Raw genomic sequence first — 27351 nt, 5'->3', positions numbered from 1 at the left:
AGACATTCATACTTCATTTTCTCCCTCCTTATCGTCCCATTAAACCTTTTCTTCCTCTCCTACTCCAATCTTCAGTGTTGCCCTCTCTTCATTTCACATCCGAGAGAGAGTTCATTTCTGACCTTCAGCTTTCATTTTTAAGAGAACAGTTTAGCACATAGATCTTTTAGGTATAATGATTATGTCAAGCAAGAAAGCCCTTGTGGTGAGGCCTTGTAAGCACCTGTTGATGTGTTTTCTCCAAAGCTTTATAAGAAATTAGTTCATTTAGATTTGAAATGCAGTAACTCTGTGTTTTGTTTTGGGACAGTGTAGCTTCCCTCTTTCTCGATTTACAGTAAGGAGTCTGGTAGCCTCTAAAATGCTGTATGCAGGCAACATTACAGTTGTGATTTTAAAACCTAGGGATTACCATTGACATATATATAATGGACCAATAGACCCCGTTGCTCTGGACGGAGACCAGTGAAGGCTATTAGCATAGACACTATATAATGGACCAATAGACCCCGTTGCTCTGGACGGAGACCAGTGAAGGCTATTAGAAGCACTTTTCCAGTGATGGCCAGCTTTACTGCGCAGCCTCCAACTGAGAGAATGTGACGTGTGCAACATGTCTGAAAGTTGTAAGTCTTCTGGTAGCTGTGCCAAGAGAAATCTCAATCATTCTCAATCTTACAGATACGGAGACTGTAGGTGTATGTAAGGAGATAACATGGGCACAGGCTAATTATTGCTAATTAACATGCTAGTTAACATTAGTAATTAAACCTAAACAGCTCATGTAAGTCGAAACTGCCTGCGAGCTTCTCCTGTACTATACGGTAATTCCTCTACTATGCGACAGTAAGTCACTTGGTTATGACACAATCGTTAGCTTATTTTTACAAAAACGTCTGCTACGGAGCCATAACGTGAGGTACAAGGTAATGAAGCCTTTTATACATTGTCGTGTTTCTTTGGAACTAAACAACGGACAAATAGAGTCTTCAAACATTTCTGATGTAAAGATATTCGCAGTCAAGTGACGTAAAAAAAAAATGGCGGTCAGTGGAATGCTAACAGGAGGTGATGGCCAGTTAGCAACAAAATGGCGCCATAGATGGCTCGAGTTCTGAAGCGAAGCTTACCCCCTTGGCTATTAGAAGCACTTTTCCGGTGATCTCTTGCTTTACTGTGCAGCCTCCAACGGACAGAGACATTGTAAATGTGACGTGAGCAACGTGTCTGAAAGTTGTAAGTCTTCTGGTAGCTGTGACAAGAGAAATCTCAATCTTTCCCAATCTTATAGAGACGGAGAGTGTAGGTATATGTAAGGAGATAACATAAGCACAGGCTAATTATTGCTAACTAACATGCTAGTTAACATTAGTAATTAAACCTAAACAGCTAATGTAAGTCTAAACTGCCTGCGAGCTTCTCCTGTACTATACGGTAATTCCTCTACTGTGCGACAGTACGTCACTTGGTTATGACACAATCGTTAGCCTATTTTTACAAAAACGTCTGCTACGGAGCCATAACGTGAGGTACAAGGTAATGGAGCCTTTTATACATTGTCGTGTTTCTTTAGAAATAATATATAAATATATAATTAAGATGTAAAGTTATTCACAGTCAAGTGACGTAAAAAAAAAAAAAGGCGGTCAGTGGAATGCTATCAAGAGGTGATCGTTTTGTAGCAACAAAATGGCGCCATTGTAGGTTCGCGTTCTGAAGCGAAGCTTACCCCCTTGGGGATTACAGTGCCCGCTGTGGGTGGAAAATATAAGAGATGTAAAGTTTTTGTAAATAAACCTAAAGGATAGTTTCACAACAAGGACTGTGGATTTTGTCCCCCATCACTTATATTGTGGTCCCATTAGAAAGGGATCTTGTCACAGGCATATGGACAGGAGAAACAATTATGGATATATGGACATGATATAAAAATATTCATGGAATGAGTTTTTGAAGACATACTTAAAAACAATGTGAACCAATCCTAAAAAAAATTTTGTTAAACTAAAAACGGTATATCTGCACATGTTTGATGAGTTATAGTCTTTTGACAAAATACGTTTTAGTTAAATATTCAGTTTTACTTGATGAAAAGTAAGAACACTAATTTTAACCTGAAAAAGATTTTGAATGAATTTCAGACATGCGTTTTGAGATTTGTTTTAGATGCTAAGTTGTATTCACATCCCTGTATGCTGTCTGCCTTAGTCACATTTAATTCATTCTTGACAGTTATGTTTCATGAAGCACCCACATGGTTTTTAGTTTTGTCTTCTGTGGAAAGTTTAAATAGGCTAAACCTCCATTTACTAGATTTCAACCATGCACATCTCTTCAAGTCTACACAAAGAAATGCAGTTCAAAACTCCAGAAAAAGCTAGTAACTGGACCTTGAGTTAAGATTATTTTGTCACATTGCTACCAGTTACAGTAGTCATTCATCTTAGTACACCAGACAAAAACACCCCGTACCCTCATGTGTAGAAACCACACACTGCAGTTGTTGGTTTACCACATTTTTAATTTTTCACTTCAGTCCACTACATCAAACAACTCTTTTATCAGTGTGTTTTCACTGCTGTCCTGTGGTGGTTAACAGCTGCCAGCAGAGCTCATGTAAGTGCTGCCTCGCAACACTATCAAATGACCCTTTGGACAAGAAGTGCAGCCAAAAAGACTCAATTGTAAAACTGGCATAGCAAGATGAAACTCACGGGGGGTACAAATTGCATTGCAGTCTCCATTAGCCTCTGACCTTATCTGTCAAAGAAATAATAGCTAAGTAAGGGCTAGCAGACCACTCAAAGGTCAGATATCCAATAGCAGGTCTGTCAGCACGGTAACAAGAGAGGCCCTCAGTCGATCAATAAGTTGAAACTGAGTCAAAAAGGATGTGAAACTGGACACAGTACATCTAACACTATAACACAAATAACATCTCTTCCCTGTGTGTGTGTGTGTGTGTGTGTGTGTGTGTGTGTGTGTGTGTGTGTGTGTGTGTGTGTGTGTGTATGTGTGTATAGGAGTGTATATATCAATAGACAGACAGGCAGACATTTGGATCTCACAAGACAGCAAGTATACATCATACACACACAAGCACTTACAGTTAGGCATCTGACACCCACACCCACACACACACACACCCTCAACACCTCAGGTTATCTCTCTTTCTACTTGCTCTCTCCCTCCATACATTTGCCATTTGTTGTGGTTGTCACTGATGTTGATGCTGTAAGGTTCAATTCAGTCTGGTCATTATGCATTCAGCTCTGTTCATCCTGTTTGTTTGAATTATATTTTGCCAAAGACTTCCCCTGTACACCCTAGCTTGACTTTGATCGCAAAACCCTTAAGATACTATCTGATCAACAAACACACTTTAATTCAACTTTCAATCAAAATACTATTTTTGTGTTTTTTCCTTCACTCCAGGGAATTAGATTTTGAACCTCGCCAAAGCAAGGGGAGATGTCAACAGTGATTGGAATTTGATTATTTCCCATCATCACCTTGTTGGTTTACTTTCTAATGCAGTCACCCAGATTTTTGAAGGGCATGCTGGTGGTCTTTGTAATGCTGGTGCATATTGCAAGGAGTTCCCACAAGCCTGACTACAACAGTTTATTGTGTTGCTGTGCTCCAGCTCTGGCTGATGCTGCCATCTTCACAGTCTGTTTCTCTCACTTGTGTTGATGCGTAGCTCAGCAGGTTGAGATTAACAGCTCCAGGGCGACAGCTCCTTTGGTTTCTTAAAGGTGCATGCATTCTGAAAATGGTTACCTCTGGTACGATTCTTTCGAGTAAACCTCTCAGATATCAACTGTCAATCAGACAGGATTTTCTGCTGATGAAGTTTAGTCTCTGTAGCTGGCGTTCTTTGCCGATTCAACTACTCATGCTAACCACTCAGTTCTTCTGCTGATGGAGATGTGTAATTCAGCACTCCCTGTTTTCCAGATGACCGGCAATCTATCCAACACTTATATTATTTTTGTTTCCTAAGTGGTGGACCGACCAACAGACTAGTATTGTTTGGAGCCACGCCGCTAGCATGGTTGAACACAATGCACAAAATTAGACATGTTGGCTTATTATATTCTTATGTTATAAGCATCAAACTTAGAGCCAGCTGAGCCAATTAACCTATAAACCATGTGGTCAGATTAAAATGCATTCAGATGCCAGAAGGCATAGAAGTTAAGTGGTGCAGAGAGAACGTCACTGTACAGTACAGGATGAATGCACACCAAATGCAGCTTTACATCTCTGTATTTTAGAATGTTTTACACAACAGTACGACAGTAAGCAAGATGGAAACTAGCCCACTACATATTTTTCAGAAAAGGGTATTAATTGAGAACATAATTAGGCTATTAAGTCCATAAAAAATGCAGTGCACTGAGAATATATCCCTACTCTACAAACTATTTCAAACTTTAGAGAAAATCCTTACAGTATCACATTTGAGGTTCATATTTTAATAAAGAAAAAGTCACCACATCTAAATTAAATATACTGTAAAAATGGCCTATACCTGATTACTCATTAATTCATGATAATGTGGACTCTTGCTAATTAGCTGCTGAATGTGGCTCTCTATTATTAGAGTTGGGGCTGACAGATGACTAGTGATGATATAATACACTGGTAAAAGTTGACTCGTGTGACTTCCACAATTATGTAAACAAGCAATAGAAAACTTGCCACCTCGCAACAGACAATAGTAGAGGACTAATACATATTTTCACAATAAATGGATGAATTAAAATAAAATAAAAGTCCTGTCCTTTCACTGGTAGGTTTTTACTGCATATCAATATCCCAGAAAAGGAGGTAACAATAAAAAAGAAGTAAATCCAAAGCTTTTTTTTATATAAAAAAAAAGGTGAAACCCACATTTCAGTCATCCATGAATGCATTTGACTCTGAACACTGCTGTACTGTATGTTCACCTTCTCTTTACCGTTACTTTCTGTAACAAAACCAAAATATTTTTGTCCAAGTCAACAATGAATGATTGGATGCTCTGAAGTGCAGTCCATGTGCTTACAGTATTTTTGGAGTGAATCTTCTCGGTTATGTTTCTCCGCTTGTCTAAAATCTGTTTTGTGTGTTGCAGGTTCCTCGGTGTGCCCCCAGGCAGAGGCAGTTGCCCACTGACTGGCCCACTGCCCTTTGACCTCATCTACACTGACTACCACGGCATGCAGCAGATGAAGCAACACATGGGGCTCTCACTCAAGAAACACAAGTTAGTGGTTGTGCATTGTGTGTGTGTGTGTGTGTGTGTGTGTGTGTGTGTGTGTGTGTGTGTGTGTGTGTGTGTGTGTGTGTGTGTGTGTGTGTGTGTGTGTGTGTGTGTGTGTGTGTGTGTGTGTGTGTGTGTGTGTGTGTGTGTGTGTGTGTGTGTCAGCAATTTTCCTGGCCAGCAGGTACGTTTATTGGCTGTGTTTATCGATTTATTATTGCTGGTAATAAGAAGTTCATGTCTCTGTCCAGATGTCTGACTGTAACTCATTCAGCTTGTTAAATTCACACATTCTGTCTATCAGAAACACACTCCTGCACGCACACATGCACACATATACTGCCTCCCTCTAACCACTCATTCTCATCCAGTTAAATACCTCCAAATGCACAATATGTCAAACACATGATTTTGCATGTTGTGATGTAATGAAACAACTTCACAACGCACACAGACTAAGTTGCACTGCTCAACCTGTCATGCACCATTACTCTTCACAGCAAGAATAATATAAATATCACAAGTAGTAGATTGGAGGCATATGAGAAAATGACAACACAACATGCATGCACATTGGGACACGTACATCAGTTTGTGTGTTGACCGATTTCCAATCAAACCCTGTTTCTACAGCTTATTATAGCTGTTTTAATGCACTCAGGTTCACTGTCAGCAGCAGGGTGGCCATTAAACACAGAAGAAGAAGACACAGGAAGACCGGAAAAAAAACAGGAGACATCTGCCTTATGAAAGAGAAGAAAGATTAGTGAGATGGTAAAAAGATGAGAGGCTTTTTTGTGCTGTTACAAACGCTTAATGTCTTTTGGCATTGCTACAAAGACGGAACAACTTGGAAACTAGGCCATGACAGTCATGAGATAAAAGCAATAAAATAGTAAAGTAATACCTAAAACAAGAAGTGTTTGAAAAAAAACACCAGCTGCACAACCCTGCAGAGCACAGCAACACAAGCTCATATTATCTAAAGAGGTCTGTGTTGTTGTCTCAGAAACACATAAGATTGAAAGTCCAGCTTGAGCCTTGTCCTCTTCAGCCCCTTAAAAACAGCTTGCAGCCACCCCCCTCTGTCTCACTCATCTTCCCTGGTCCAATAAATTGGCATCTCTGTCTACTCCCTGTATGTGCTTGCAGCAATTGACATTTTGCTTTCCTTGTTCTTGCTCCCAGCGTAAAGAAGCAACACTGAAAGATAAAAGAGGAGAGGGCATGTGTGAGTAGGAGGCCAAGTGAAAGCGAAACAGAAAAATGAAGAGATACAACAGTAAAAGTGTAAGGAGAGATGGCAACAAAGAAAAGAGAAAAGAGAGAACAGAGAAAGAGATACCACAAAAAAAGAGGAGTGGAACGTGTCTAGAGTCAACCTGACACCACATATAAAGGACTGTTCCATTTATTTTTAAAATCCAATTATGAGAGAGAGAAATGCATTACGAGTGGGTTGGGGAGCTATCTTCCCAGCACACAACCTGTTTTGCTGTCTTTCTTTCTCATAATTTGTCACACACACACAATCCCACAATTCCCCCAGACAAGATGCCAGTCAGCTAGCAGTCTGTACCTAATTGCTTGCTGAGGTCAGCAGTCCTCCCGCTCCATCATTACCACATGGAGTCTTGATTTCTGCTTTCCCTAACAGAATGTGACTTTTAGTGTTTGTAAGAGACGTTCTTTTGTTCGCCCAGAAGCTCGCGCTAAGGGAATTATCTGAATGTTTCAGCAATTTGGATGAAAGAGGAACATCTATCCTCACTTTCACAAGAGGATGCGCTTCACTGATTTCAAATATGTGAAGAAGAATGCCCAGGATATTCAATTATTTGGTCAAAGGCAGAATTATTAACACACTACAAGTTTTAAAGAATTCACTCAAATTTAGTCAGCTGTATGACATGTAACATTCACCAGTAATCTGTATTGATCTAAGCAAGAAAACTACACTTGTTTCTATAGTTTCCCTCTCTTATATTTAACTTTATTTTGTATTCATCAGCCATTCGTGCCTAACCTCTTCATCCATTTATCTTAACCCACAATTCCACTAGTTTAGGACAGGTAAATGACATACCTATTTGCCTCACTGTATCCCAGTGTCTCTCTCCCTCTGCCTCTGCCTCTCTCTCTCTCTCTCTCTCTCTCTCTCTCTCTCTCTCTCTCTCTCTTTCTCTTTTTTTCTCTCTTGCTTCGTCAGGCTAGACCGGGCTAGTTGAGCTCTGTGTGCTGAAAGACATCATTAATCAAGTGCTCTGAGCTTTGGGGCCCTTCAGCTCCCTTTAATTACTTTTGTTTTATGTTCCCACCGACATCCACATTCATTTATTATGCCTGGACAACACGATGCTGTCCTGTTCAGAGTGTTGTTGTGTTTGTGTGATTGTGCGCGGTTGTAAGGGGTGTAAGTGCATCTGTGCTGCCGTTAAAGATGCTGAAAGCCGATAAGAGATAGTCCTAAATCACACCAACTCATCTGATAATAGGACTAGCATATTGATTTCCTCTGCATGCTGTATTTACTGCTCTGATAGATAGAAAGAAAAAAACTCCTTACTAAGACACAAGACGAGCTAGATGACCTGTGCTTCCCTGGAGCCTTTGGGGACACATCACTAACTTTTAGCAAAAGAGCAGTTTTCTTTGAGTTATCAGTATCTGGTTGTTTGTTTTGATTTTGGTACAGAAAAAAGCATTGTTATTAGCTTGATATGTTAAATATGTTATTATTTTAAAATTAGTTCCAAAGGGTTTCATTAGTCCAAGATGTTGGACACATACTATAAAAGAACATCTACTGTAGTCTGTCAATCAAGGGAATTACTTTTAGGTCACTTGGCAACATTTTAACAGCTCCTCTGATATAATTAATTTAATCCCTGGCATGTTCTTGGGCTTCTTTCCAATTAAGAGTTTTCCCCAACTAACAATGACCCCGCTTTCAATTTAAATTAAAACATAAAAATATACTTCCGCCAAGGAGGTTTTGCCTCTGTTTGTCAAAATCAAAATCATATGACTATAATAATGTTACAGTATATTAAAATCATACCTGCAAACTCAGAAGGGCTGAAAAAGGTGACACGTAGGCTACATCTCTTCTGTGTTTTTCAGACAACGGCAGCTACAGTCTGGTGTCAGACTCCTCTCCAGTGAAATATAGACACACTTTTACATCGTTTAGCTCTCAGCATTTTATCATGTTTACTCCATCTTCTAGCTAACGCTATGCTAACCTGCTTCCAACTGTAGTGTTGACTAGCGTCCCGTGCGGCGATGTTCAGTTCCCTCTAACGTCCGTTTTTGGAGCATCGCGCAGGCACCTAAGGCACCGAAATCCGTGTTGCTATTCGGTCCGGTAGATAACGGTCATTAAGGCACCGGTGGCGTATTAGCACCGGGTCTGTACAGGTGTTATGGATCGCGTAAAAACCAATAGGGTGTCGGAATAGCTATGTTTATACTTCTTATCCAACCACAATCAAATTCACTCTCTCCGGATGGAGCGATTTGGTTAAGTTTTTTGTGTGTGTTTTTTTTAACGATGACGAGCCGGAATGAAAACAAGCCGAACTGAAATATGAGTAACGAGGCTATTTTTAAAATGTAGGGAGTAGAAAGTACAGATAATTGCGTGAAAATGTAAGGAGTAGAAGTAAAAAGTATGCTGTAAAATAATTACTCCAGTAAAGTATAGATACCCAAAATTTCTACTTAAGTAAGGTAACGAAGTATTTGTACTTCGTTACTTGACACCTCTGCGCGTCAGGTTAGTAAACTGGCGCCATCAGCATATAATGCTTTCACTCAAGCAGTGAAGGATTATCTAGTATCTCACACTACCGCTGCGTTAGGGGTGGCGTGCTGTTACAAATGCTCTGCTGACGGGCATGGTTATCTGGAGAGAAAAAAATTATTGAACTGATCATTGGGCTGGGTGAAGCATAATAAAAAAAAATACTGCTTAAAATTAAAATGTCTGTTGTTGTCCAGTCATATTTTGGTTTGTCTTACGCCCCTAAAGCTGAAGCTGAAACTGTGGGTGATGACACACCACCCTGCCATATTCCCTTCTCACCCCAGAGTATTGTTGAGCCTTGCTGAGCAGCCGTTTAACCCAGATTAGCCCCATACTCTGATCTCCGGATAGATATTCAGCTCAGCTACTCCTCCGCTTATCCCCTCTTCTTCCACTCCTTTTTTCCCTCCCCTTTGGGACCGCTTATCGGTTGGCAGAAACATTTTCACCGTTTCAGAGCTGGCGAAATGTGATAGCGCAGGTTGGAGAGAGGGAGGAATGAGACAGGGCAGAGACAAGTGAAACTTAAATGTATTAATAATTCGTTGTCAGCTTTCTGTGACCCTTTCAAATAGACACACATTTTCAGCAGAATCTCATCCTTAGTGCCTCAAACCATGTTTGTTTGACTCTTTTGCAGATAGGACCATTTTTAAGAGCTCCTTTCTGAGATATATCACTGTTGATGTATTGGTTGACCTCTTGGGTGCTGCAGTCATTGACAGAAATATCGAAGAAGTGTCAAACTAGACCGAGGTGTCACCTTGTCTCTATCAAGACTCAAAATTTTGTGAAAATATATTAACAATCAACCAAACCCCCTGTCTTTAAGTGTGGCAGATGCCTGAATACAAAAGTAAATGATGTTCTAGGAAATTATGGACATTGAAAGTTAGAGAGCCAGCAATTTTGATTGTTTGCAAGTAGGTGAGATACAAGACGTTGATGACCTTATTCATTTGAGGGGATAAGTGCCTTGATTGTAGAAAACATTCAGATATTTGCAGTGCAACTATAATACAGGAATGTAACATTTTCATAGCTGTCAGAAAAGCTGTAAGAATCAAAGTCCAAGATTGTTTTTCTGACTCACCATTTACACCAATGTACCACAAGTATACAGTCAGAAATCCATAATTGAACAGACAAGGAAACCAATTTCTCCACTGTGAGCAGCTTTAACAGACCATAAAACAGAATAGCAATATGACATGTTGTATTCGAGTGATTGCAAACCTCTGTGATCAGAAGTCTCTCGAGGGGCTGCTGTGATGTGAAATGCAAGGTTCACGTGACTGAGACAACTCATGGCATCAGTAGTACTTCAAGACTCTCACATGTACAATCACTATTGCTGTACCCATCTCTAATTACATGTTCATCACACAGATCAAGGATGTGTGTGTGTGTGTGTGTGTGTGTGTGTGTGTGTGTGTGTGTGTGTGTGTGTGTGTGTGTGTGTGTGTGTGTGTGTATATGTGTCTGTGTCTGTGTCTGTGTCTGTGTGTCTGCGTGTGTGTCTGTGTATGTCTGCATGTCTGTCTGTCTGTCTGTCTGTATGTATGTATGTGTGTCTGTCTGTGTATGTGTGTGTTGATGCACAGGCTCGGTGCTTTAGTGCTATGCTACTAAGCTTTCACCTGGAACACCTTTATTCTTGTAATTTTTCTTCATTATACAAACCTGCAAATATGTAATTATGTGTTCTGTTGTGCTAAATATTGTAACTGTTTTGTGCTGTTAGTAGTTTTCTGTCATTAAGCCTCTTGTCAAAGCTGGAGACATAGTGATTTACCACACAGGGCCAGATTTACTAACTTGAAAATGTAAGATTTGTGCTGCACCTTGTATTCAGTTTGTCCCAACCTATCATGTAATAGTCAGCACCTGGCACAAGCCTCCATGCATATCCTGCAAGTGAGGCAGAGCTCAGATTTGTCTGAGGTCACCAAGCTCAGAAAATAAATGATAATGCTGTGATGCAGATTCAAGATTCTTTAGTTTCTCAGCAGCACCTAAAAAATGTGCCTATTACTCATAAAATTGCAATTAATGCAAGGCATTCACAAACTTCACAGAAGATAAGACAGCGATAAAGTGAAGCACAAGACACACAAATGACTTAATATTATGTAGTGATGGCCTAAATATCGGTAATGAAATGAGTAAATATAAATACACAAGATGAAGAAGCATCATTTTTATTTATGTGGTTTCCATACCATTTATTTGTCGTATATAAACACTTTTATACTAATTACTGGTGGTTTCTAACACTTGATAATGCACTTGCAAGCAAATAAACGGACATTTTAAGTGCTTATTATTTTTATTCTTTTTTATTATTATTAAACAAATTAAAAAAAAAAGAATTAGTTATTATTCTGTCAACAACTATAACTCCATCCTGAAGCATTCATAACTGGTGTATAAACAGGTATTGAATGTTTGATATCACTGTACTGTATAACATAGCTGTAATTACATATGATTACACACAAGGGAAATAATCCATTCCTGATATTTCTTGGAAGACAATAGGAATAGGTTTGTTTTAAAGTGGTTGTGCTGTCTTTACAGATGTCATATCCGAGTGATTGACACATTTGGGACGGAACCAGCTTACAATCATGAGGAGTATGCAACGCTGCACGGCTACCGGACCAACTGGGGCTACTGGAACCTCAACGCCAGGCAGTACATGACCATGTTCCGTAAGAGCAAAACCTCACAACACCTTCTGTAATACACTACACATGCCGTCAGTATACTAATGGTTGTTTTACAGAATATTACAGAATAATATTGATTTACACATCACATTATAAATAGGATTTGCAAACATTTTTTACTCTCATATCGTATTGTTAAACGTGTAAAACACAAGCATTTGTATTTTATAACTTCAAAACTCTGAGCTGTCACACACTCAGACAGATCTGTCACCAGTTTTGACAGTGTTTTCACTTTCCTTGACAGGTTTGGCTGCTTGTTCGCATTAATTTGGAGTTATGTGTCTAATGCAGCTATTTTCAGCAACACTACAGCTTCAAGCTATGTCTGTTCTTCATCACGTTTGCTTTTCTTTTTCTGTTTAATGCTACACAATATGTCTGATCTGCTGTTTTCAAAGCCTTTGTTGTTGTCTGTCTCCTGACTACTCCTGACTAAAAACATCGACTATTTAACTCTCTTCTCCTCTCATATTCATTACTCAACAATGTCATGCTCTGTCAGCTATAGTTGGCACTCAACAGCAGGATCATAAAGTCAATGCGGCCTACTGCAGACAACCACAGTTCAGTTTTTAACATTAATATGCGTTCCCCCAGCCTGCCTATGGTCCCCCAGTGGCTAGAAATGGTGATAGGTGTAAACCAAGCCCTGGGTATCCTGCTCTGACTTTGAGAAAATGAAAGCTCAGATGGGCCGATCTGGAATCTTGCTCCTTATGAGGTCATAAGGAGCAAGGTTACCTCCTCTTTCTCTGCTTTGCCCGCCCAGAGAATTTGGCCCACCCATGAGAGAGAGACATCACGGCTTTCAAACGAGCAAAGTGGAAGTTGGTCAAGGCCACACCCCCACCCTTCACCTTATTATTATAGATACAGTATTAGGGGACCACTAAGGTCTATATAAAAGCATCCAAAGAGCACCATGTCATGGTACCTTTAACTATTTCATGAGAAAGAGCAGCAGGAGCCACAATTTATTACTTTTATGAAATATATAAGAATGTACACTGCAGAAAAGAAATGTGTCAAGGACTGTGAGGATGCAGTAAAAAGTAAAACCATGAATTTAGTTTGTTTTGATCATGTTAAGTTTAATTCAGTACTGGGGAAACCATTTCAGTTCACCTTAGTATTGCATCTCAGCCTCACATAACCAACAGCAGCTGGCTTTATAACAGTCACTATTTATAATACAAGGATGTAGTGCTCTTTTTCTGTCTTTTCTCACCGTCTCTCTGTAACAATGAAACTTTTTTCCTCTCTATCTGTATTGTTTTCTCTCTCTTTACTACTTATCCTGCCTTACTTTACTACTCTATCTCTCTCTCTCACTCTCACTCACACACACACACAAATTCAGCTCACACACCAGACAACTCATTCATGGGCTTCGTTTCGGAGGAGCTGAATGAGACGGAGAAGAGAAGCATCCAGCAGAACAAAGTCAACAACATGGCCGTAGTGTACGGTAAAGAGGCCAGCATGTGGAAGGTACATACAACAACTCTCTGTTCAGTGTTTCCATGTACAAAGTAAATGGATTTCCTGGAGTGCGACAAAGTATACAGTCTACAGAAAATAAACACACAAACTAACATATATGTGTAGGTAACCATGAAATACACATAAAAAAACATGTCATAAACACACACATACATGGAAATGTTTCTGTTTAATTCAGAAAGATGAGTTTTGCACAAGGGGTTACTTCTGAATTCCTCATACAGCAGTCTCTTTCAATGTTGATACATACACACACAGACACACAATACCCCCCACAATATACTGCAGTGTGAACAGAAAAATCCAATGACAGCATTTTTCACACCCCCGCTGTTTGCACTATTACAGCTCAGCTTCATGTGGCTCTATATCCACAATTGTACAGCTTTAATTTACAGGCAATTTTCCTCTCAAAAGCCGCCTGCCTGTTCCTCTGCATATTGTAGAGCAGCACAGTTGTGCCTCCATTGTTAAAATTATTGTAAAGATGTTGTTGGCAGGAAATGTACAGTATTGTGTATTTTTTGTCTTCTCGCTCTTCTTTGTTTACCCCATTGTTGTATTCTTTTTGTCTGATTTTATTTTCCTATGTTTCTGTCTCTTTTCTTCTTTCTGTCTTTCTTTCTTTTGTGGTGAATCCGACTGGATGCACGTTAGCTTCAGGTAAGGGCCTGTTAGTTTTACCACATATTTTTCTCAGGACATCTCACACCCTACGCATATGCAAAAAAGCATGCAGCATAAATTACTCTGAGCCGTTAACAAGTCAAGGAATAGACACATGCACTTATACAAACATACTTATTGTCAGGGTTGGATCCAGTAAAGTGATTCATGGGAAGCTACTGGTCACAAGTGCACTCAAATGCACTGCAGCAATCACAGGAACAGCCATCACTCTTCAAGTTTTATGTACACCAGTGATGTGATGTATGTAGAAGAAAAGTCATTGAAAGGATGTAAGTTTTGTGTTCAATTTCTTATAACTTGACAAATGTGGCCACTGTAACGCTAATGATGGTGTTGGTCTTCTGAAGTCGCTCCCACCTTATTTATAGCTGTTATTTCATAATTTTGTGCTTTGCCGGCGACAAATTAGAGGTTTGCTTTTGTCTACCTATGTCTGAAATCAAGGTCCCATTTTTTCAAAATTACATGAATCGTGTGTGGTCAATGTGCCACCATTTTCTTTGTACACAACTTATGTGACATCGAGAACAGAAAGCATGACAGGCGTCCCAACAGTAAGGATTTAAGGCTCAACAAATATGCTTTCCTGTGCCGTGCAAATCGGACTCCACATGTTAATTTTCTTAAATCAACATTTCAACAAATGAGGTGAGGGATAAAAACCAGCACAGCAGAACATTGTTATTATCAGTCCTAATCCAATGCATGTTGAGAGAGTTAGCAGCGAGAGAGGGAGAGAGAGAGAGAGAGAGAGAGAGAGAGAGAGAGAGAGGCAAGGGCAGGTTATGGAATCTGCACTCTTCCACACCCGTGTTTCCCCTTCTGCTAATTCATGTTGTCTGCTGCACTTAGCGCTTGAGCTAATCTCCTAATTGGCTGGTAAAATCCTCACAGAGGAAGCTATTGATCACTACAGCCACCATTTACTGCTGCAGGGGGCCACACCACAGCACAGGGATACAGTAAGCTGCTCAACAGCAGAGAGCAAGTCAATACCCTGGCTCAGTGTTACGCTTCATTCACATGTTTCAGTTTTGGTTGTTAACTGATGCAGGTTGGTGGTTAACCATGACATTGACAGTGTTCTGGCTCTCTCCTCTTACACTCTGTAGATAAATAAGCAGAGATAAAATCACTGCTATAAGTAAATTAAAGTGATATCCTTTCTTAACCCTTGGCCCTCAATCACACCAACCTATTATTTTCCCCTTCCTATCCCAGCAGGGTAAAGAAGGTTTCCTGCAGATTCTCCACAGGTACATGGAGGTCCATGGCACAGTGTACTATGAGACCCAGAGACCTCCCGAGGTCCCGGCCTTCGTAAAGAACCACGGCCTGCTGCCCCAGCATGAGCTGCAGCAACTTCTGCGCAAGGCCAAGGCAAGACAGTGAAGAAAATATTACCTACATACATGTACATCCTGTTGCATTTTCACTGCTGGTGTCATTCTGAGTGCATCTCACCTTCAAGTCTTTTACAGTACACTCACATTTATCCAGAAAAAGATATTGGTATACACACATTACAATACTGATCTAAAAAACATGTTGAAGCTAATAATTACCATATTTACAAAATAACATTCCTGAATGTTTTCTAGCTCTTCATTGGCTTTGGTTTCCCCTACGAAGGCCCAGCCCCTCTTGAAGCAATAGCCAATGGCTGCATCTTCCTGCAGCCCAAGTTCCACCCGCCTCACAGCTCACTCAATCATGAGTTTTTCAGAGGCAAGCCCACTTCTAGAGAGGTACGCTCATTATGTTCATTACTCCCCCACCATTAATCACTGAGGAGGATATTTTGGCCACTGCAGTTTTCACTACCAGCCAAGTTACTATGTAACTTTATTCCTCAGTAGATCTTTCAAAAGAACTGGCACAAACTGTAGGTGCAGACAGCACATGTTAGTGCTTGATAAGAGGCTGGAACAACACAATCTATGTTGCTATTTGGAGCAATTCTTGCAGTACCTTCTTTCGGCCCAGTGCAGTTTTTATAGCCCTGAGAAGAACATTGTCGAAATGCTATTGTTAATATTCTAGCTCTGCTCTAAATGTGTCAAACTAGACATGTAAAATATGTATTGGATATGCATTCAATACAATACAAAATAAAAAATACTTCATATTTAATGACAGCATCATCATTACTGTAGGGAAAGGTTAAGAATAAGCAAGATGTTGTAGCTCCCCACAATTACCCTTTAAGACATTTAGTTTAGACACATAGAGTTTTTAGTGTATGTTCTGCGTGTGTCTTCTGTAGGTGTCCTCCCAGCACCCATATGCAGAGCAGTACATCAGCAGACCTCACGTCATGACGGTGGACTACAACAACTCCCTGGAGTTCGACTCTGCCATCAGGGAAATCATGAGGACCAAGGTACTCTTACCCACTGTGCGCAGCAGGGAAAGAAATCAAGACATGTATATTGTATGCTGGTACTTTCCATTCTCTCTGATGCAGCTAAGCTGTCAGGCAATGACTTCAAATTGAAACTGAAAAGCCTTTTCTATCCATTCAGCTTGTCCTTCAGTCAATATGGTCGTCTGAATCATAAATGTGAAAAGGTGTTCTGCACTGATATGTCAACAAATCATTGTTGATTTGAATATGAATACTAGCTGGGATCTTATCAATCAAATCCCGATGTGAATCTGTTCGGCATGAAATAAGAAGATAAACTGTATTTAAAAAAGGGCACAATTTTGCGACATAAAATAAAACACAATTATTTTACTCAGTAAGGTTAGATTTATAGATGCCCTTGTTCTGTTTTCTAGTGTTTGTGTTTTTTGTTTACCTTTGCCATCAGGGAGCTGTGATAAGGTTAAAGTAAAGTACTGGAAGTTGATAAAGCGTTTTTTATACTTTGACAAACAGCACAGTAGCTTTGCCACAGTGGCACTTTGCAGAGCGACTTTGCCAGTATGTAGGTAGCAGTCTGATATTGCAGAGTGCTGAACTTTTCCACGCAGGAAATGTGGGCTGACAGAAAATATGAGGATGTAGGAATTGCCAAGAGTGGGAGAAAGTTTAACTAAGGAGTCAACCGGGGAGATTAAATCTTTCTTGACAGCACGACAAAGAAAATGGGAAAAGAATAGAGAGAGAGAGATGAACATACAGACAGACAAAAGGATTGAGAGGGAGTTTTAGATCGACTAAACATCTGCATGGTCTCAAAAGCTATCTGTTCTCATTAAATTGGAAGACTTTAGGGTGCAAAAACCAGGCACACAACATAAACCTTTTGTATCTCAAACTAATTATGTTTACAAATGTAAAAATGTCAGGTGCATCAAGTGCATGAAATTGATACTTTGAATTAGAGATTACTGTAAGCAGTAGATCACTATTCTGGACATGGCTTTAATTATCTAGAGAAAGCATTGTCTCAGGCAGTGCGTGCAGACATGGATACTGCAAAAAAAATGTGTCTTGTGTCATTACAAACACAAAGCTTATACGAGATACTTTTACAGCAACTTGACTCTCCTCTGGTTTGAAGTTGTTTTCAGATCTGACAAAGTGATGTTTATAGCTAAAGAAATCATGATACTGTGGCCAAATGACATTACCTGTCATATTTTTTAAGCCATCTAGCTAATTCCATATTGTATTTCATAGAAAAATCTGCAGTAACGCTCCAGCAAAGTATCACTTTTAACTGCATTAAGGGCACTGAGAGATCATGTGAAGTAGGAAGACAGCTGTCTGCATGATCCATTTAACATTCTGTAATAGTTTGGGCCTTTTGCAGATAAGAAGGTGTGCATGGAGATAAGAGGAACTGTGTGTGTGTGTGTGTGTGTGTGTGTGTGTGTGTGTGTGTGTGTGTGTGTGTGTGTGTGTGTGTGTGTGTGTGTGTGTGTGTGTGTGTGTGTGTGTGTGTGTGTGTGTGTGTGTGTGTGTGCTCTCATCTCTGCATCTTGTCTGTGCTGTCAGACAAGCTACAGTTCAGCAGCCCTGGCTGACTGCTCTGTCTCCGTCTGCACTGTCAGACCACTGAGAGAACTGATAGACCCCTTCACCCTTCACTGGAGGCACAATGCCCTAGCACACACACACACACACACACACACACACACACACACACACACACACACACACACACACACAGTCAGATAATATTCTTCTCCTTGCATTTATCACACCACACAACCACAATTGCAGAGACACGCATCGTCAGGCGTATGCATATCAGCACACAAAGTCTCATAGTACGTGTCCACCGTCAGCGTCATTTCCACGCTTTTCATTCACTTCTATGGGAACAGCCGTGCAATGCATTCTGGTAGTGTTGCAGGGACTTTGGAGAAGCGGGCTGTCAAATAGCCGCTCCTCAATTTGCATAAAGGGAATCCAGGCTAATTTGTGCAAATGAGGAGCGGGCAGCTTGGCTCGCCACCTCTCAATAGCGTGAACTATTTTCGTAAAAAATAAGAGATCGTATTCCAAACGAGCCGCCATGTTTGTCTGTTTTGGAACCCGTGAGCAGAGATCGCCACATGACGCGTTCGTCCAATCAGGTGCAGCCATCGGGGTTGTAGGAGGGTGTAGCCTTTTATCTTTGCTTGTCAGTGGTCAGTGAAGAGAAACTGATGACTGCTATTGGCAAGCCCACTAGCGCGCAATGCTGGGAGGTGAGGCAAGCCCTTCTGTGAAAAAAAAACGCCTACATGGACACCTACCATTATCCTTATTTTCTACCAGGCGCGTCTGCGCTGCGTTCCAGCTGCGCCACAGTTTTGTTCTGTTCTCCGTCACGCGCCATACCACACCAGGAGGGTCTCCGAAGCGGAGCATCTTGCCTGCACGACTGGCAGATTTTATTGTCTCTTCAAGTACTTGAAAGAACAATCACGTGTTTATTAAGTTGGTATCTACCTTCTAATCCAAGCAGTCCTGCAATTAAACTAAACATGCCTTCTCTTTTCTGCCATTGTCCTGTAGAGGAGACAGATACAATATTGGGGGGTGTCTTTTGATAAATTGACTGGATGCTCTCGCTGTTCCACTTCCTGTACAAACGCCCCGCAGCTCACATTAAAATAGACCTGGCACGTATCTTTAACGGAGTGGAGAAACGCTTCCGCACGCTTCTGGGACACAGCGCAGACACGCCTGGTGGAAAATAGGGATCGCCCACACATTACAGCCATTGACTTCAAGACACGCACTCAAACATACACACACGCACAGGGTGTGTGTGTTTGTCTATTCCATGACATAACGTGCGTTGGATGGATACCCGAACAGAGCCGGGTTCGGACAGATATTTAGAAATGATGTTCGGGTCGGGCTCGGTCACATCAGCGTGATAAGGCATTAAACATTTTAAATTTAAAAAAGCTTATTATTTAGGTGTGCGCCTGTGTTAACATGCGCTTGTTGCCCCGTGTGCGCTCATCTGTTGACAGTTCCGAATGCCTTCCTACAGCTGCTTAATAAAAGCTTTCCACACAAACAAAAGTACATGTGTCATTAGTACAAGAAAAAAAATGAGATTTTAACTGTGTTGGGCTCGGGTCTGGCTCGGACATAAATATCTTAATGCCTGTCGGGCTCGGGTCGGGTTTGGTTACTGCTCTGTCGGACGCGGGCCGGGCTCGGACAGAAAAATGCGGCCCAATCCGCACTCTAGTGTGCGTGTACATGTGCGTGTGTGTGTGTGCGTGCACAGGCTCATGTTCAGTCATGCAGGACAAAGCAATCTCTGGCTGGCTGACAAGTCCTCAGGTTCCAATAAATCCTTTCTTTATCTTGTGTCTTGCTTTCTTTCTCATCCTTGGTTTTGTTATTCCCTTTCCTTACTCTGTTCCTCTTTTCTGTCTCTGTTTCTGTCCTTCAGTCTTTCTCCCTTGTCCTGTTGTTTGCAGTGCAAGACCTTTGCACAATCTTTGGCCAAATAATGGTTTATTATTCCATGCTGTATAAACGTTTGATAGTTAAACCTTTTTTTTTGAGGAAACCGCAATTTCTTTGGTTTGTGATACATTTTTGTGGCTTGCACTGTTGTTGTAAAATTCTTCTAAAGTCCGCTTCTATAAATGAGAACATGCTGTAAGTCACCTTGCCTGGTTAGGTAAAGAGAAGTGACAGAAAGAAAAGGAGGAACTCTGTTAAAAGGAGGAACTCTGTTACAGTAGATTGTTGGAGCGTGTGTGTCTGTCCCTCTTGTGCAACTGTTTACTTTCTGCTCCAGATTACAAAGTAGATTAAGATAAGGCTTTGATCAGATTTGCAGTGTGCGTAACTTTTTTAAATTGCATCATCCCTGCATACTTGCTTCTAAGTGATTTTCACTTGAAATGGGCCAAGTCTGATTTCACACTTGGTTGAACATCAGGCTGCTTTGATTTCAGATTGGAAATGCAATTTAGTGAGTCGTGTATAATTTACAAAGGCAGGTCTTTTGCATTAGGGCATTAAGACAAGCCACTTCAATCTCTGCTGTTAGCCTTTAAACGCGGAGAAAAGTCTTCCATTTGTTGCACTTTTGTAACATATTCTTGTAAGTTAATCATGGAGCTTTAATTGACATTTTTATAGAGTGTGGCAGATTTCCAGTTTTTTTTCGGCAGTTTTTTACACCAGCTAATTCAATTTGTATTAATGCAAGCACTGCAGTTGGAACTATTTTACATTCATCAAGTTTTGTGTCCGTTTGTTCTTGTGTATTGAACAAAAGAATATATATGTTTGGTGTTTTATCAACTCATCTCTAATTAGGCCAATCAAAAGTGTGCTTTAGTTATTAAACCGGCACATCACAACAGGGGATGATCTATTGGTATGCAAATAAAGCCTAATGAGTTTCTGAGCAGTGACATACTGTGATTAGGCCCCGCAGAAATCTGACAATAGAAACAGTCATCTGCTAAAAATGACCAAGGAGAAGAGAACTGTATTGCAATTAGTGTGAACAATGAAATGACAGCATCAAAAAGTACATTGTGATATGTGCAAAATATGGAAATAATAATGGGGTGTAGACAGTGTCTGTGTGCTCCTGTGTTTCATTTTCAGGTTGAGCCATACCTGCCTTATGAATACACCTGTGAGGGGATGTTGGAGAGAGTGCATGCCTACATACAGCATCAGGTGAGGTCCAATCCACGTCAAGACAAATGTGCCCAGACCGCTGAACAAAACGCACACATGCAGAAATTCTCTCTTTTAGTTGCTATTTCTCTCTCTCTCTCTCTCTCTCTCTCTCTCTCTCTCTCTCTCTCTCTCTCTCTCTCTCTCTAAAAAATAATTTTACCAGCCTTCAAGCTCCCAACTCTGCTCAATATTTCATCATTGTGTGAATTCTACACCCAGAATATTGTGTATCTCTACTTCTACACTGTGTGTGTGTGTGTGTGTGTGTGTGTGTGTGTGTGTGTGTGTGTGTGTGTGTGTGTGTGCGTGCGTGTGTGCGTGCATGTGCGAGTATCTCTGTGCTCCATGTATGTAGACTTGTGATTAATCTACATGCTAACTCTCATTACAAACCACATATCTGCCCTCCAGCTCTAAAGCAGAAGGTCTCCTGACACTAATGAGGAGGGAAAAGTAAGATAAGCATGATGATGATGGAGGACTGAAATGAAAGAAAGATTTTTTTATATATATATATAATCCCACAGCAGATGTCAGACAAACTGCAGAGGTGTCTCTCAACAACCCTTCATCTGCTCCTGACTGGCAGCCTGTTTGGATACAGAAACCGCTACTACAGCATTTATACTGCTGAAAGACAAATAGGAGAAGGTTAAATACTATGTTAAATCTGTTTGCCACAAGATTTAACATAGAGACCAGTGCTTACAGTTGGTCAACCTTTCTTTAGTGTTTTTATTTCACTTATATACTGCACCAAAGCAGCACTGGCATGCTGAAGCAGCTTAGGCTGGCTAAATTAGCAACTTCTTTTAGTTTCCCTCACAATTTCTTGGATGTTTTTATATTTTTTTTATTCACTCCTTTGTAAAACAGTTGAACTTTTTGAATTGCCCTTTTGTTGAAAGGTGCTCCTTTTTTTTGATTTTTAAGATTATTTTTTGGAGCTTTTCTCTTTATTAGTAGTAGAGATAGTGGATAGACATGAAAGAGGGAGAGAGATGGGGGATGACATGCAGCAAATAGCAGCACGTGGGATTCAAACCCACGCCACTGCAGGACTCAGCCAACATGGGGCAAACGCTCGTGAGCTAGAGGCCGCCCCTCGCCCCCTCCTTTGTTTTTTTTGTCAGCAGCACCACCCCTGTTTAGGTAGCAGCGGCACAGAGTGAGAGGGAAGTTGCCGCTCTTGATGAGAGTTGATCTTTTTTTCAAATGCCGCCACAGCTTGTTGTGTGATCATGGTAACCAGGGTGGTGATGGCGCAGTGAATATGGCACATTCCTTTGGTGTGGGAGACCTGGGTTCGAATCCCACTGCGATACATCAACCAAAGTGTCCCTGAGGAAGACACTTAAAGGAACACGCCGACTTATTGGGAATTTAGCTTATTCACCGTAACCCCCAGAGTAAGACAAGTCGATACATACCCTTCTCATCTCCGTGCGTGCTGTAACGCTGTCTGACGGTTCCAGCATTAGCTTAGCCCAGCACAGATCCTGCAGTTAACTGGTTCCAACTAGCCTACTGCTCCCAATTGTGACAAAAGTGACAAAATAACGCCAACATGTTCCTATTTACAGGGAACTATATTCTCAGACAGGCTTGCTGCGAGCATATAACTCCGCCCAAGTAATATATTGTTCCACCTGAGAATATAGTTCCCGGTTTGTTTACTGTTAGAAGATGGCCGTGTCTCATGTTATGTTGTTTTTTGTACATGCTGTGACTCTATAAATCACAACATGTAAATAGGAACATGTTGGCGTTATTTTGTCACTTATTCGGAGCAGTAGGATTGCTGGAACCAGTCACCTGCAGGTTTTGTGCTGGCCTGATGCCGCTGGAGCCGTCAGACAGCCTTACAGCACGCACTGAGATGAGAAGGGTATGTATCGACTTGTCTAACTCTGGGGGTTACGGTGAATAAGCTAAATTCCCAATAAGTCGGCGTGTTCCTTTAACCCCTAGTTGCTCCAGAGGCGTGCAACCTCTGCATATATAGCAGTTGTAACTCGCTTTTGATAAAAGCCTCAGCTAAATGACATGTAATGTAATGTAACCACAGAATCCAAACCAAGGAAAAAAATGCAGATTTAGTATCTGAGTTATGCTTAGCATACACCCACAACCCAGCAGTTAACAAACATTAATTACCAAATGTTGTGTTGGAGTAACATCAGCTTCCATCTCTGATCATCGGGTCTGGGCCAATAAACACTTATCTGCAATAAACACAATATCTGTTGTTATGTCCTCATTTTTAAGATACAACCTGCTTTATTTTGAGGAAATTAGAGTACAGTTGGTGGGCAGCAGCCTCCTGTTGGGTATAAAACAGGCTATCAATATTTAATACAGCCAGCAGCGGTGGTGGTGGTGGAGGAGAAGCGCCCTCTAACCGCCCATAGCAGTAAATCCACAGTCCTCGCCCTAATGCAAAAATACATTCTAAAGTTTAGCAGTAGCTAATATGACATTTCAGAAGTCTGAGTTAGTCAAATCAAGTCAATATCCTCCAAAGTTCTTCTTTTTAGTACCAAATCCCCCTTTTTGGTTCCCTGCTGAGCCATGACAGAGGGAAGATCCCCACTTGATTTGACAAACTCAGGCTGCTGAAGCCTCACATTAGCTTCATATAAACTTCGGAATGCATTTTTGCACAGAAGGATGACGTGGACGTGATGAGTGGATTTGTCTCTCATCACTTGCAATGAATTTGCATTCAGAAGTGATCTCGTAAGAGCCAGTACAACCAAAAAGAACTATGATTACAGCAAGAAAAACGTTTCCAATATACAAATGGGCATGTGAGTATTGTTCAGAGACAGACTTTAAAAACTGTGAAATTGTCCTTTAATATGCTTTTGACTGAGCTGCCTCAATATTCTGCCTATTAACATAATAAAAGACACACTCTTACTGTAGATATTCCTCCAACAGTCTACCACAATAATATGATTGCACAAACTAATGTTACCATGTCTTTCACCTCCAGGACTTCTGTGCCCTTGAGCCTCCCTTCATGCCAGCCAACCTCTCCAGACAGGGGTCTGCTGGTGGCAGCAGGATTACAGGGCCTCTGTTTGTGCCCCTGCCCAATTCCACAGCCCTTGGCTGGGCGTCCAATGTGACGGCTCCCCCTGCCTGGCCTCCTCTCAGCTCCCTCCGGCTGCTCGTATCTCAAGAGGGCCAGTCCTGTGTGGAGGCATGCCATTCCGATGGTTTGGTCTGTGAGCCCGCTCACTTCCGCTTCATCAACAACAAGGAGGCCCTGCGCAGGTAAGTCATCCACCTGGGTTACATGGGGCCCACCTGGCTGAAAGTTGCACACATACACACTTGGTGTCTGTCAACCAAACATTTATGGAAAGTTTAGTCCCAACAAGTAACCTTTTTTTACTCAGGGAGGTATTTCTGAGGCAAGAAGAGATGTATACATCATTTGTTGATACTTTTTGATACAGTATCAATTCTTCAGTCACAGTCTTTGAACTTCTGTCATGCCCAAAATGATGATGATGATGATGATGATATATCTATATACTGGTGTACTCACTCTCTCAGCTTATCCTGAAAAAGATCATCTGTAGTCAAAACATTGTCAATCATGTCTACATAAAGTATAAAGAGGAATTGGAGGAGCAATTTCAGATATTTTTTTATATCTTTTCAGCAGAAAAATCAAAATCCCCTCAAAGAAAAACAACAGCTCTGTACCTAAAAGGCTCCTGTTGTTTACACTTCATCTATACAAAGTTATAGAATCTAATCTAACCGTCTATTTCTGCACTACCTGGATGGATAACTTCTCTTATGTTAGTTGACACTGAGAACACCAAATAGTTATTTAGTTTACTGTACCAGGTCCAGGCAGTTGAAGCAGAAACTTAGGTTTATGCCTCTTCTGGAGCTCTGAGACAGAAAGCCTGCTGGTGTTTGAGTCTCTCCTCCAAACATCCCCCTCCTGACTGCTTTCAGCCATGATTCTTTGCTCTTGTTTCATCCTCCAAGTATCTTTTGTGTTTACTTCTTTTCCACCTGTCTCAGTTTACAGTGCCGCTCTCCTTTTGCTTCTGTTCTGTTACTCCTACTTTCTCACACTGACACCTCATATCTGCCTTGTAGTTTTTTCCAACTTACTTGTCACTTCTCAACTAAATTTCGTCGTTCTCTTTTTAAATTGGCATCTGTAGTGTGATGAAGGTGATGACATTTTCTAAGTTATCCTTTCAAGAACACTTCTCTGTTGTTAAACTCTGTGAGATGTTATTTTAGGATGCATACAGACTTTACATACAGCTGCACCTCTCTTTCACCCCTCAGGTTGGAGGTGCAGTGCGAGGTGGTAGACTCTGAGATAAACCACATCCTTCCGGCCTTCTCGGTGGTGCGGCGGGAGTGCGGCCTCCAGCGGGAACCCCTCCTCTTCAGCTGTGCAGGATACTCCCCCAAATACAGACGGCTTTGCCCCTGCAGGGACTTCCGCCACGGCCAGGTGGCGCTGTGCAGAGACTGTCTATAATGATGGGACTGGTAAAGGACAAACACGAAACAATTAGAGACAGATTGGCGGTGTGTGTGTGTGTGTGGTGGGAGGGGGGGAAGGCACCCACAGGTCAGAACAAGTATAGAACTGTGATAAACAATAATTGTGCAGAGAGGCAGCTTCCCCAAAAAACAGTAAATGTAGGAACATGAGGAACAGGCATGGATTTGAAGAAGGTAGGCCCAAATAGCTGCTAGGATGTAAGTGGGGACTTTGGTTGACTGAAGTTGTTATAACAGCTGTTATACTGTAACTTGCTGGAGATTTTTAAAATAAAAAGCAGTAGACTTTCTAGGCCAGGCCTCCAATTATACCAGGTATCTTATTATAACCAGGGGGCAGAGGCTGGCTTACCACTCACCATGCCAACAAATCTTCACCTCTGACTAAAGGATAATAGTTTCTACAAGAGGTTGACCAGTGATATAATACACAACATTTCATTTTTGGAACTGCTTTTCACCAAAAATAAGATGTTTAAGTTGGAAAATACGCACTTGAAGAAGCGTGTGACTGCAGAGAAACTCCGTATTGGGACTATAGTGTCATTCCATGACAGAGTCTTCAAATATCTTGGCTTGGAGAAGGCAACCTCGGGTCAATATCCAATCTCCTCTCTGCACTTGGACAAAGGATGATGGACAACCAGGTTATCTCCCTCGCTTTTACTCCCGTCCTCCAATGATGGACAGAGTAATTTATCAGACTGAACCCCAAGCCTGAGCCAGCATCGGTCAATGCAATCATGACTTGTCGCAAAAAGAAAGGAGGAGGAGGACAGAAGAGAAAAATAAAGGGTATAAGATTATTTTTCAGTAAATATGCCTTTGGAGCTCTCAAATGGATTTTTAAAGAGTCCTCCGGGCTTCATGATGGGAAAAAAATCATAAAATAAAATAAAAATTCAGAACAAATCAAAGTGTTGGATTTTATGTTGTGTCAGGTCTTCACTCAGTTCCTTCCTATCTTTTTAGGTCAGCATGTTTCTTCTCTTCTTGCTCCTACACCCATCAGTTACAATCCTCCCACCATTCACATTCATCTGCGTTTCCATCAGTCCGACTGTAGGGAGAAAGCTTAGATTTTTTATTTTCACATGGAGGAGACAACCAGCACAGGCCGACAGGACAGTCCCAATTAATGGCTTTCTGTCCAGGTGTCCCAAATCTTTGACATATCTGTCCTCCTGTTCACATGCTCAAACCTCCAGGGATGTTGTATTTTCCCTGTGCAAACAGAGAGCTTTTTTATTACTATGAAAACTGGTGATTTACAGCTGTTTTTGTAGGCACTTTTCATGTTTGACTATATTTCACATTAGGCCTATCCAAAATGCTTAATTCTAGTAGAAACAAATTAGAGAGAAAGAGAAACAGAGCCGAATCCCAGTGACTAGTAGAATTAAGCGAATAATAAATATCAAGTGCGAAAGCCAAAGTAGAATCATCAAATCCTCATTGACCTGCACCAACATGGGAAAATGTCACCCCATTCACCTGCGCACTGTGATCACACTAGAGGCAATTCAGATTGTAATGAATACTTTTCATCTCTGAAATGCATCCATCTTCTTGAGTGAAGTATTTACAGTGATCATAAAAAAGCACTTAGGCCTCGTGCAGAAAATCACTTCCTTCTCTCCATGAACCCGGCACATGAGAGCGGGCTGCAGCCAATAGAAAGGTTCCAATATCAAATCTATGT

The 27351-nt window shown here is 41.1% G+C and overlaps 1 protein-coding gene across 1 annotated transcript in view; it reads left to right on the top strand.

The window, feature by feature from the left end:
• LOC114563211 (alpha-1,6-mannosylglycoprotein 6-beta-N-acetylglucosaminyltransferase B) overlaps positions 1-26473 on the top strand; it is a 117741-nt gene extending 91268 nt beyond the window's left edge. Inside the window, exons 9-18 of the mRNA XM_028590053.1 lie at positions 5123-5254; positions 11640-11773; positions 13155-13285; positions 13955-13960; positions 15212-15367; positions 15589-15735; positions 16254-16370; positions 21021-21095; positions 24097-24380; positions 25425-26473. Of these exons, the coding sequence (XP_028445854.1) occupies positions 5123-5254; positions 11640-11773; positions 13155-13285; positions 13955-13960; positions 15212-15367; positions 15589-15735; positions 16254-16370; positions 21021-21095; positions 24097-24380; positions 25425-25623 (1381 nt within the window). The 3' untranslated portion in view covers positions 25624-26473. The remainder of the gene's footprint in view (positions 1-5122; positions 5255-11639; positions 11774-13154; positions 13286-13954; positions 13961-15211; positions 15368-15588; positions 15736-16253; positions 16371-21020; positions 21096-24096; positions 24381-25424) is intronic.
• The last annotated feature ends 878 nt before the right edge of the window (positions 26474-27351 follow it).

Source organism: Perca flavescens, chromosome 2 (assembly GCF_004354835.1).
Source record: "Perca flavescens isolate YP-PL-M2 chromosome 2, PFLA_1.0, whole genome shotgun sequence".
Lineage (NCBI taxonomy): Eukaryota > Metazoa > Chordata > Actinopteri > Perciformes > Percidae > Perca > Perca flavescens.
Note: the sequence above shows the minus strand (reverse complement) of the source record. Positions and strands in the feature narration are given on the sequence as shown.